General features: G+C 43.9%; 1 protein-coding gene across 1 annotated transcript; it reads left to right on the forward strand.

Annotated features, from left to right (window-relative positions):
- The first annotated feature begins 7559 nt into the window (after positions 1-7559).
- Positions 7560-8663, forward strand: npy2r (neuropeptide Y receptor Y2). The gene has a single exon (XM_070986982.1). It carries the CDS (start codon positions 7560-7562, stop codon positions 8661-8663), a length of 1104 nt encoding a protein of 367 aa, XP_070843083.1.
- The last annotated feature ends 4902 nt before the right edge of the window (positions 8664-13565 follow it).

Below are 13565 nucleotides of genomic sequence, written 5' to 3' on the forward strand. Positions count from 1 at the left end.
GATGTTTTCCATCAAGCATGTCAGTGTTTACCTGCTGAACATCCAGAATAGTGAGATGTAAAAAGTCAATAGGATCTATCTGTATAAATGTATCTCTGCCTTCAACCTCAGTAACACAGGTAATGATTGGTGATAATGAAAGATAATTGCCTGGACATACACGTAGGCACTAATCCTTTAGAGAAGCACTATGCATTGATTCAAGACAGGCTGATGTAATGGGCTCAAGCCCCCGAGTCCTATTGAGCGAAGTGCAGGTGCACAGTTCCTTCTGAGATTGAAGAATAACTGAGTTTTGTCACCTCTGAAATTGACGCCTTTCAGCTTTTAGCCTGGATTCACAGAAGAAAATCTGATTTTCATATCTGTATTCTCACAGGGGTCTCGTTTCTTTGAGGCTAAAACGCATGGATACATCACACATGGATCACATGGCTGCTTTGGTAATCAGGTTTCCTGTTTCTGTAAGAATAAAGGAGCATGAATCTTTACTGAGAGCACAAGCAGTCCGATTTAAGGATGAAACAGGAGCATGAGCGAGGTTACAATGTCCTCTGGTCATAAGAGCCATTACAGGGGAAAGAGGCACCACTGTGCTCTTAGTCCTGATGGATTTGTTTATTAAAATTCACTCTTTTGATATTGTTCGACAGTTCTTTTATCCTTTTACAGTCGAGTTTTACGCTTTCTTGACTTTCTGCTTCCTGAGCGCAGCAGTAAGTCTCTGCTTCCTTATTTTCAAGAGCTTTTTCACCCCCACCACGGCCTCCAGGGATACTGAGGGCCAAACATTCCAGCTGTGAAATGGTTCCCACACCAATAAAAGACCATCTCTCCTCATTTCAATTTATGTTCTGATGCAGTAAACAACACAAATCTTTGCCTTCAGATTTGTAATCTGATTTTAATGAGACTTTTTTATTGGTGTTGTATACAAACGTTATTCCAAAAAACTAGGGACGCAGAATAAAACCTGAACACAAAGAGAATGCAAGGAAGCAGTTTAAGGACAACAATTTTCAAAGTGTTCCTGAGTCCATGTAGTATGTAGTAGTGGTGAACCTCGCTCCATCCCGCATGAACGACTGAGTCTTTCCAGGATGCCCCTTTCATACCCAATCACGATACTATTACCTGTTACCAACAAACCTGTTTACCTGTGGAATGATCCAAACAACAAATGTTTGCTGTGTGTATTAAACTAAATGGCCTTGTAACCAGATCGGTTTCTGTCAAACAATCAAAAATTTTAGTCTGATAAATCTTTAACTTTGGCAAACAATGAGGCTCAGTGTTAAATTACGAGGCAGCTGAATTTGTGAGATCACATGACGTCAGAATCCATCTTGCCGGACCTCAAGTTATCTGCTTGTTGCTGCATAACAGTTGTCCACTCAGCATCCTGTGAGGAACTAAAGGAAGCTGCAGGTGGGTGTGTGGCTCCAAACAGGTTAGCGTAGATGCAGCTATAATTTGAGCATGGAGAGCATGAAATAAGGGAGGAGCAGCACTGAAGGCTTTTCTGACTGGAAAAGATGTTTTCAAGTTAGCTTGTGATAGATGGTGACTCACATATACAGATGACACTCTCATCTACATGCAAATAAAGCGACTGCTCACAAACCTCCAATGTGGAAGCTCGTTTACTTGCACACATGAACGTCTTCGATTTAACTGCTTGCAAATGAAATCCTATCAGAACAGGGATGTGAATTGTGAAGCTATTTCTGTAATGATCCAAAGTATAGTTTTAGTTTCTCCACAGACAATCAGTGAGACGCTGACTCTGTGTTTCACAAAACTAAGCTCGTTTTCAGTCTTTACAACCAAATGTGCATTATTCTACTTAAGGGTCATTAGTTCTGAATCAAACAAAATGTGCTTTAGCTTATGCCCGGTGCATTTGCATCACAATACTTCCCCGCTCATGCTCTGCAGTACGACTCATAACACTGTAGTCTCTTTCTCTTCATGTCCAATAATTAGAGGCCGTAGAAAGTAAGGCAGCCCTGTGAATAGCATTCAGGGACCCTTGAAGCTAAACCTACATCTTCAACAATGAGTTCAGCGTCAGATTTTTTTTTGTTGTCGTTGATGTTTTCATTTAATTAAATCAATTAAAAAAGTGGAGAAACACGGCTTATAGTTACAGATAGTTGAAGCGGTCTGACGACAAACTGAGAAACTGTATGAATTAGAATGAATAATGTCCAGCAGGTAGGAAGACTATTAGCAGTGCCTGTGAGACGGCAGTGTGGTAATGATAGTATAAATGGACTTCAGGGACACACTGGAGGCCCTGTGTGTGTGAACAGGAAGGACAATGCATTGTCTTGTCTTGAATGCTGCAGCCTTGACTGAAGCTGTTTCATAATGATCTCATTTAGATTCATGAAAGACTCTCTGGACATACAGATAAATATTGTGGTAAACACATCTGAATAAACGTCCTTAAGTGAAAGCTGCACTGCCATAAGAACAGGAGAGACCTTCAGATTTAATTATACAACGTCCACGATTCAAGTCACCCCTCCTCTGGCATCACTCTCTGTCAGTATCAAAATAAAGGTAGAAGTATATGTAAAAACACAGTCTCTGTACAGAATGCAATCAGTTTTGCTGAAATAGACGATATAACCATACATGCATTATCTGAATAAACTGAGCGAATAGGGCTGCACGGTGGCGCCGGTGTCGCAGCAGGTAGTGCGCGTGCCTCACAGCAACAAGGTTGCCGGTTTGATTCCGGGGTCGGGCCTTTCTGTGTGAAGTTTCCATGCATGGGTTTTCTCCGGGCACTCCAGCTTCCTCCCACAGACCAAAAACATGCTCATTAGGTTAATTGGTGAGTGTAAAATTCCCCCTAGGCGTGAGTGTGAGTGTGAATGGTTGTGTGTTTGTGCCATGCGATCGACTGGCGACCGGTCCAGGGTGTACCCCGCCTCTTGCCTGTTGACGGCTGGGATAGGCTCCAGCACCCCCCGCAACCCCGAAAGGGATACGCAGTATATAAAAATGGATGGATGGATGGGCTGAGCGAATACTAACTTTTCATTATATCGGATATATATATTGAAAAAGTGTAAGAGCGTAGCTCATATTAAAGTTTCCCCTGATTAACAACTTTACCTTCAACCTGACTCTTGATCAATGGATTGTGACATCATGTCAGGATGTGCAGCTCGGTAACGAACAGGTGGTCAATAACTTTATTTTAATAGGCTGACCAATGACAGATGGGCCCGTGTAGCTTAGCATACTAATGCCTCTGCTTTTCAGAGTGATAAATGTGCTTTTGTCCTCTGCAGACATAGAGTGTGTAAGCCATGAAAACTCCTGCAGATGTTTAGGTACACTTCAGTCACTTCAGATATCTCTGGCCCTGGTTTCTATTTAGATCAAGGCAATCAATAATTAGTCACTGCTCTGTGCTGTCGTGTTCAGTTACTGGCTTGCTGCGTGTTGTTGTTCAGTGCAGTGGAGGAGTAGTTCTAATCTGTGAGACGTGAGTTAAGGCAATGATTGCTCGAAGTCTTCTCTAAATAGGATCAATTAAAATTTTGAGCTATTTTCGTTTAACTCTTTGCGTTGCCTTTTCACTGGAGAGGTCACACACATTGTGCAAGCATTAAATTAACATGAAGAATTTATTTGAATTCTCATTACAGATAGATAACAATGTTATCCACTTAAATAATGTGGTGAAATTATCATCAGTCATTTGAAGCAATCCTTCCTTTGCCAAGGTTAAGATAAGATAAGATGAGCCTTTATTGATCCCCGGAAGGGACATTTGGTTGTTGCAGCGGCACAAGGACAAAAATACTGAAAGTGAAGTGTGCACAGGGGTGGACCACCACCTCACAGCATAGATTGTGGACTACCTCACCAAACAACCACAGTATACAGGATACAGGACTGTGAGTCCAGGGTGGTTTTGTGCAGCACGGGGGCCAGACAGGGAACAGCCCTGGCCCATTTACTCTTCATCCTCTGCACCGCAGATGTCACGCACAAATCAACCGCCGCCTGCAAAAGCTCTCTGACGACTCTGCGATCACCTGCCTCATCACAGATGGGGATGACAGGGAGTACAGAGAACTGAGATTTGTGGATTGATGCCAGAGGAACTACCTCCAGATCAGTGCAGGGAAAACCAAAGCGCTGGCGGTGAACTCCAGCAGGTGCAAACCCTCTCCTCCTAGTCCAGAACGTCCAAGAAAAGGACATAGAGATGGTTGTTCACCTAAGAAACCATAAGAAAGGCCAGAGTGGACTGTATCTGCTGAGGAGACCCAGGTCTTTTGGAGGGCAGGGGGCACTCCACCGGACTTTTTTTGAGTCTGTGTCGGCACCAGCCATCTTCTGTTGAGGGGCCTGCTGGGTCTCTACTGTGGACAGGAAGAGGCTCAACAGACTGGTGAAGAAGACCAGCTCGGTCCTGCAATGCCCCCTCGACCCAGTGGAGGCGGTGGGAGAAAGGAGGATGATGGCTAAGCTCCATCGTCCCTGATGGAGAACATGTCCCACCTTGCTCTGACAGCACTGAGCTGTCCAGCAGGAAACGACAGGACAAAGTTAGCGATTAGCTGGTGAACATAGCGACACATTTAGTAACTTAAAAGACATATGGAGTGAATATTGGACACGCTTTCATCAGATGAAACACGACTCATGACAAGATTACCAGTGGATTTGCATCTGGCCTTGTACAAATCAATAACACATTTTCTACCATTGCATTTACTGGCTTACATTCATTTCGTTATGTTATGAAAATCTATTTAGCTGTCTTGTATGAAAGGTGTTTACATTTTAGCAAACTGTTGATGCACTACAGTCTGTCACAGCGAGCATGAAGTCTACGCTAAAGTTAGATCCCTGCAGCGAGGCCATGAATGAACAATAGCTGAATGGAAATGAAGTAAAAACTGTGTAGAAAATAGTCAGCAGAGGTGTTAAGTGCATTGTACATGAGCTGTATAAAGAGCTAAATCCTTAACTGTTGTGGTTCGTTAATGACAGAAGAATACTGTCTTACGCTGACATTCACGTTAATACAAGGTCATCACTGACAGTCTGCTCTGCCTCCACAAAATCATAAAGGAAACTCTAAACACTCCCATCTCTTCAGGGTTTGCTGCTTTTTCTCATTACTTCACCATCTGTGTAGTTGCACTATGGATGGAGTGGGATTTGCCAAGGATGCTGCTTGACAGTAACTCAATTTCCAATGGCCACATGGTGTCTTGGTTTATAACAGTGGTAATCAAATTATGAGTCCAATTACCAGCCAGAGGCGAAACAGTTTGGGTCAGGGACATTGTACTGCACTTTAACGTGTATGCCCTCATTGTCATGGACCATCGTGTAAAGTGTGACTTCAAGTGAGCTCTCTAACGGTGATGCAGTTTGTGGGTTGTGGACTAAAGGCAATGCAGCATCAGGATTTTAGGAAGGCTGCATTAATCTGTGCCAAAAAGGAGGCTGCAGTCATCTTCACTGAAGCATTTTGGGAGGAAATAATTTTCAGGCTCAGAGTTTTAATCAGAATTATCAGTATTAGAAATTGTTGATGTTGGCAAAACTGGCTCATATTAACATCATTAAAGTCGCTGTGCCTCTCATTCAAGGGCACTCTGGCAAGCTGAAGGTGGACTCCACCTCTTGCCCAGTTTGTGCTGGGATGGACTCCAACCATCTGTGGCCCTGTGCAGGGCACACACTGTAATGATGGAGGGGTGTTGGTGTTGGTTTCAGGGTTTTACTTTTGACACAAAGTTGGAAGAAAGCAAAATCAGCCATGTGTTCACTCATTTATCCAACAACTCTTCTGCGGTCAAATTCAGTTAGATCACATTATGTTGTATCTGGATTACCTCGAAATGAAAACGTGCCTTGAATTCCGACTTTATTACTATTATTATTATCAGTGGTGGTAAACCTCGATTTAACCAGTAATTCTCATTGAGCTCAGTGCAGAATTTCAGAGCCACCGACCTGAATGTAAAACCTGTAGGTTATTATTTCTATTGAACTTTTATATCGTGCATCATATCCTTCTGCATTTGGCACTGAAACGTGCCATTCGCCATTCCAGCACGAGCAGACGCGCATTCCCTCGAGGATGAAGCGCAACAGATGCGCAACAACAACAACGCCCCACTGGAAGGCGAAGAGACATCATCTCTTGGTGTGAGGATGCTGGTCAGGCAAGGACGCGTTTCCTCTCTGTTCCTCATCCCGCCTCGTCCGTCCGTCTCACAGGGCAGGTAATTCGCCCTCGATGCCAAACTGGCTGCAGCGCGCAGCAGCAAACATTACGCGCGCGCTGCTCCTCCTTGTAGACGATCACTGGCTCGGTGCTGAGGTGTTTGTATTGTTTGGGTTGTTTGGACATCGCAGGAACGACAAGTATGCCCAAACCTGTCACCAAACTTCCCTGGAAGCAGAAACAATGAGAGGACTCTGACAATCTGACTGCAGATCGAGGTGAGTGGAAACGTCCTGTGTCTCGTTTCTCTGTTAAAATGTGTTTTTCTTTGTGAATGACAGTCAAAACCTTCACGGGACCCAGTGACAACTACATTTTAACCCCTGAAGCCACTTTTTGGGCGTAACGGATTCATGAAATGCCAGAAATATAACGAGGATTGGACAATAGTTCAGGTTTGGTCATTTTAGATTTTCAGTCCAGCGTCTCACTCATCTTCGCTCTTTATTGTCTGATCTGCGAGGAGATTAAAGAAGTGAAGGTATTTTCAAACGTTACATCTGCAGTTTTCATTCAAGGAGAGTGTGTGCGTCTGTGGCTCATGCGTTCGGTGTGATAGTCCAAGAGCTTTTTAAGGGAAACTCCACCCTAAAACACACAGCAGTCAGCTGCAAACTTGATGATTTGATAACTTGATGGAGTTTGGGGTGCTATAGATGTTTTATTTGGAGATAGATGTGGATCAGGAAATGTGCCCACATTGCAGCAAAGCCCACCATGGCTGCAGTCCGAGTGTCCTCAGCTTCTGTGTGAAACAGCTCCAGGATCAGTCTCCTGAAGGCATCACATGAAGTGTATCTCTGGGACGTTTTAACGAGGCAATTTAAAAATGTGCTGTCCCGTATTAGAGGTTTTAGTTCTGCTTCATGTTGGAGCTTTCAGCACCCAAAAAACCCCAAACACTATTTTTACTGCTCCCATCTTACCTGACAAATGTGGTTTTAACATGCCATGACTCTGGAATAGAAGTTGGATGTTTAGTTGGCGTCAGTCTTAATTGAAATAAATGTTCCCTTTAAATCTGCACATACATTGAAAATAATGCTTCCACAGAGTCACTGCTGTCTGGAGCACAATACATCCTCATTAAATGCAAAGCTCTTCGTGCTCTGAAAGAAGATAAACATTGATTGTATTAATCGACGCCGCCCTTTAGTTTTTGGAGAAATACTGAAACATTTTGAAAACAGATTGTTGCTAATTAAGAAAAACAAAACAATATTTGACTTTGCGTGGGTGCATTGTTGAAACTGATGTCCATGTTTTCACAGAGTGACTGCTGGCCATGGATGTACTGTACCAACTAAACACAACCCAGGTGGAGGATTCGCCATTTGAACTGAGCTCCAACTGCTGCTTAAGTGCAGATACCATCAGTGACGAGAACCTTCTGAAGCTGGACGACAGCACGAAGCTGGTTGGAGTCCAAGTGATCCTCATCCTCGCCTACAGCACGATCATATTGTTTGGAGTCTCTGGAAACTCCTTAGTGATTTATGTCGTCTATAAGTTTAGAAATCTGAGAACGGTTACCAATTTCTTCATTGTGAACTTAGCCGTGGCGGATCTGCTGGTGAACACGCTGTGCTTGCCCTTCACCCTCGTCTACACCCTCTACGACGAGTGGAAGTTTGGCCAGGTGCTGTGCTTCATGCTGCCCTGCGCTCAAGGCATGGCGGTGCACGTGTCCACCATCACCATGAACGTCATCGCCCTGGACCGCCACCGGAGCATTGTCTACCACATGGAGAGCAAGATGTCCAAAGTCATGTGCGCCGTGGTCATTGTCGTCACTTGGGTCGTCAGCGCCATGCTGGCCAGCCCGCTCGCCATCTTCAGGGAGTACGGGACGTTGGATCTCTCGCCGAACAAGACGTTCCTGGTGTGCATGGAGAAGTGGCCGGGAAGCAGCATGAACGGAAGCATCTACAGTATATCGGCGCTCCTGGTTCAGTACGGTCTACCTCTGGCCATCAACTCCGTTGCCTACATCCGCATCTGGAACAAGCTGAAGAAGACTTGTGGAGGTCGAAATGACCGCCATCAGCGCAGGAGGAAGACCACTAAGATGCTGCTGACCATGGTGGTGGTCTTCGCTGTCAGCTGGTTGCCGTTCCACGCCTTCCAGCTGGCCGCCGACATCGACAGCACCGTGCTGTACATGAAGGACTTCAAGCTGCTTTTCACCATATTCCATATTGTGGCGATGTGCTCCACGTTTGTCAATCCCATCCTGTACGGGTGGATGAACAACAACTACAGGACGGCCTTTTTGTCCGTGTGGAAGTTTTACCACCCCTTCAGTTTGAGGTCGCGATGCTCCAAAGGCAGAGAGATGAAAAACGACGAGGAGAGGGTTTGTACAGATTGCAAATCAACAAATGTTTAAGTTGCACGGTTGGCTCGTTGATTTTCATGCGTGGAAATGTGAAGCAGAGGCGTCGTGCGAGCCAAAATCCTCATGGGAACAAGTGGAGTGGGTGGTGGCAGCACGGGGTCCTTCCCCAGAAAAACAAAACAATAATAAATAAACAACATTTTCTGCAATTTGACATTGATTTCAAAGACTCTGGGAGGATGATTTTAAGATTCACTTCAATAATTTGTGTAAGTGTAAATACTGTATATTTATTGAGAGACTTTCATGTTATTATTTGTGCTGTTGTGGATATTGAAAATGACTTCTACACTGCTACGATGCTCTGCAGGCGCCTTCAGCCGCAGCAAATGGAAGAAACCAACACCACAGGGACGGGGGGGTGACTTTTTGAGCCATGACGCAATTAGAAAAATCAGTTTTGACTCATAATATAAAATGATCATAATAACATAATATAAAAATAACAGTAATAAAACAAAATCTAAGATGAAACATGAGAAATTTATTTTAAAAAAAGTTTACATTTGGTTTTGTGTTGCCCTCTCAAAATTAGGGATGAAAATGAAATATGGGGATGAAGGAATTAAACATTTAAAACGGGTCTTTATCTGAATTACTATTATTAAGACTGTGACAGAGGCGGCTCAAACAAGCCCTGGTTTAATCAATACCTCATGCAGTAAGCAGGCTCACCAGTCAAACTATGGTGCATGTTCCGCTCTTTGAAATAGTCATGACTTTTCAGACCGTTCATCTCGATCTGTTAAACGATTTGAATCTTAAATTAACGCACAGAAGTCTCAATCTGTGCAGCGCTGTTCATTCTCGCTCTGTAGCTGAAGTCTGCCTGAACTGTGTTATCTCACTGATGAATACTGATACACTCAAACGAGTCACCTTCAATTAAGCAGTGAGCTTAATGAGCAGGAGCGAGAGGTTTTTTTGCCCTGGGTTTTTTCTCTCAGGCTTCACACAGCCCGCCTTACCTTATAATGAAGGTTTGTGACCAAGTTATTGACGTTTGACATAATACGACTCCCTTTGTGGCAGTGTGTGGAAGTGACTTTGTCTCTTCGGCGTAAAGGCCCTCTTCTGTGAGACTTTTACATCATTTTGCTTCTCCTATTGTAACTACCAATCAAATATAATTCCAGCTCGGCGCCACAGCAGTGAAAGATCAGTCAGACGGCTCAAATGACAGGCTGCTCTCACGATGTCGTCCTGCTCTCGAGCGAACATTTCATTCTCATTAACATATAAATACGCCTGGAGAACCTTGCATTCAATAACACCGTCATCGCATCATTAAGTGTCAACATGCTTCATCTGCAGGTGATACAGAGGCGTTCAATCAAAGCAGGCAGACTAGCGTGCTTTGAGAACATGGGTTGAAGTCTGGAAATTCATTTTCTATCATTCTGCACAATTCATCCATCTACAATTTCAGCAAGACTGAGGTAATACACCAGCTTGCCTAATCTCATGTCGGACATAAAAGAACACATCAGTATGGAGAGAGTGTGATCGTGATGCCTGGTGGAGGTTCCTTAGAAGACAGAGGGGCTCATGTCTAATAAACCTCTTTCCAAATCCATTACAACTGCTCTGCAGCCTCCTGGCTCGTGGATCAGCCCTCCCAGTCTGTTCATTTTGCTAAATTGGTGCACTTTTGAAGTTTGAACGAGGGCCAATGGCTCCAGATCCACTCCAGCTGGGTTTGGTATTAAATGCTTTGTTTCTGCAGCGTACATCTCTGCACAGTGCATCGTAAAGGATGTTCTGTGTGCACTCCAGCCATACGTGATGATATAGCCTGCATCATTATATATCATTTGGGAGAGTTTTACCACAGCACCATCATTTAAGCCTTGAATTAATAGATTTTTTTCACACGCAGGCTCTTTGTTAATGACGTTATAGAGTGGCTAACCCTTTATGTTAATAGTGTGGCTGCATTCGTAGGGTGCTATCAAATGACTTCATCTGTAATTAAGCAGCAAACAAAATTCCACATGAAGCCGTATTGAAGCTTTGTGCATCACAGCAACAGAACGGGCTCATTGAGTGCTTATGGGAAGCTTATTAGTGAAGGAAAGCTAAAACAATGAGTCAGCACACAGAAAATCAATCATTGTGCCAACTTTTCAGTGACAATGTTTAAGTTTTTTTATTGGAATAATAGTCTACACATTGATTGACGCCACCTCTTGAATGTTATTCTTTTAAATATATACATGTGGATCTCGTTGACCTGTGAGAAGTTACTGAAAACAGCAGCAGCCTGCAGCGGAAACACGAACCGAACTGTCACACGTCCACGACACCAAAAAACAAAACAGCAAAGACAGAATAACATCTGGACGGGACTCTTCAGTTCCTGCTTCAGCGACTTTCTCAGCGAGGATCTGCTTTTACTGTCGGCTCGCAGCTCATTCCAGGCTGAGGACGACGGGACGACCGGCGCTCACCTGGCGAGGTGTGACTTCATCTCCACCAGCCTCTTGCTTCTTTTGGATGTTGAGAAAGACTTTTTCAATAAGAGATCAATAACGGCTGCCAGGATTCAGACATGCATGGACTGGGAAACTGGCACAGCTGCAGAGTTTTGTCCTGACTGTCAGTGGGACCTTAGTGGACACGCTGGTGGTGAATTTCACTGCATGCTGAAATACGCAAATAATAGATATTGAATACGTGTGAGATCATGACAACTGAAGCCACCAACTAACCTAACTGTGAGATTTATAGGCTAAGGGGTGTGAGGTGCAGTCACAGAGGTGTGTGTGTTTGCATAATGGATTCAGTAACAGGCTTCTTTATTAGGCAGATGAGAGGAGTTCCTCTCCTCCGCGCCTCGTCTTTGTTTGCAGCCTCCTAATTACCACCCTCTGCTTTCACGCTGCTGCTCAGGGTTTCCTGTTGACCAGGTTTTCACTGATTTACTCTGTGAGTGCGTGAGGAGCCGGGGGACCGGGATATTAGTTCTGCATCTCCATTTTTAGTAACCTATTCATGGTGTATTCAGCACTAAATCAATAATTGTTTCTTCAACTGTCTGCTGTTATTGAACAGCCGTCACAAAGTGCTCCCTCAGGAGGAGGGTACTCGCTAATCAAGTAAGATGAACAATAGCTCTGAAGCTAATTAAATTCCTCCTTGCTCTTGTCTTTTAGCTTTCATAAGAGAAAGCGTTTACGTCACTCCCTGCGTCTGCCTCATGGCTTCTGCATGTATTATGGCATTTTGTCAGTGGAGCGAGTATCGATTTTATAAATTAATTGTTCTTCCATTGTGAAATGGGCAGTGAAACGCAGCGTGGCAGCTTTTTCATCAGAGATGGTTCACTTAAGGAGTTTTTTTGGGGAGGTAAATGCAGGCTCACAGCCTCATGAGTGCATTTAACATTTAACTGTTCATGACATTCATAACGGTCTGAAAGCTGAAAGGACTGGCCGTATTGATCAGCTATTGGATTTGGCAGAAAGTTTTCATGTAGGAAGTCAAACTGTCCAACAGCTTCTCGACTGCAGCCGAGGTTCAGTCCTGAGAAACACGTCTGCATCTTAGATATTTCTGAGTATAACCTGTCCCTGGTCTGTCTCCTGTGCGGTGATGCGGGTAACATGCTGTGGATTTATCAGAGCTGTCTTGATGGAAACAGTTACCTGTTCAACTGTGAAACCAGCTTTAAGTGTTCGTCACTATGAGCGACACCTTTCACTTTCATATAAAAAGGTGATTAATGCAGCTTTAAGACTGCTTATTTGTTTGATATTTTGTAGATTTAATGAATGTTTTTCTAAAAATGACTCAATGGATCATCAAAATGATTGTTAATTGCATCACATACAGTTAAAAACACCTCATATGCAGCACACCTGGTACAGACTGGAGGTATTTCCTCACTTCAGATCGTACAGCTCCTACAGCATTCCTGCTGTGTGTGATGGTCAAAGAGCTAGAAAATTATACTTTAGCTCCCCCCACTGTCTCAACAGGGTCCGTCCACAGCAGCAGGAGTCACTGAATCATCGAGAAACCAGTTCAAGTACAGAACACAAAGAGTTTTAGGGGTTTATTAAGCAGTGAAGCTGCTTTCCAACCCAGAATAATCACATCGTTTATATTCTGTCTGACCGTTTCAACACTTCATTACAGATGACTGTTTTCTTACCCCGGTGCCATCAAATGGAAATATTCTGGTTTTGTGGATCATTTATCTCAGTTTCAGCCAGACGTAATGGAAATTGGAGTTCGATGTTGACTGGAATAAAGTTTTGGAAAACACGACACTGATGGAGCCGTCGGCTGCGGTGATTTCATCTCACAGTTGCTTTCATTTGATCCCCACTGTGCTTTATTTCTAACAGAAATGTTTTCTCTGAAGGCGAGTGGCCCTGAACCTGATCCAGAGGGAATAAAATCACATTTCAGAAGCTGCTCTCTATACTAGAAGAAAAAGACCGACAGCATCGACACATGCATGCTGCATCACCCTGTATTCTGTCTTGCGGTCACATTTTCACACTGCATCACAGGGGGACTGCTGCCCAGTAAGAACAGACAAGGGTGCACCAGATGTAACCAGATGTGCTGCCTCTCAGCCCCATTTTGCCAGTAAATGAAAAAAATGTGTTATTCTCACTTCACCCTGACACTGCTGGATGCATTTCAGGTGCTGCTGGTTTCCCATCCTGCTCCATGTCCTACTCTTTCTGCAGTTCAGTCATAGTGGCTCTGTTTACAGGAAGTGCCCTGCAGGTGGAGATTCAGGCTCCCAAAGGCCACATTTAACAGAGTGAATACTCCTTAAACCTCTCAGGCCGCCAGAAAAGCTCACGATAACTCAGCTGATGATGAACTGATGGCAAATTCTGTGTATTTTATCATGTTTTATGTACCTTAACGTGT

Source organism: Chaetodon trifascialis, chromosome 2 (genome assembly GCF_039877785.1).
Source record: "Chaetodon trifascialis isolate fChaTrf1 chromosome 2, fChaTrf1.hap1, whole genome shotgun sequence".
Taxonomy (NCBI): domain Eukaryota; kingdom Metazoa; phylum Chordata; class Actinopteri; order Chaetodontiformes; family Chaetodontidae; genus Chaetodon; species Chaetodon trifascialis.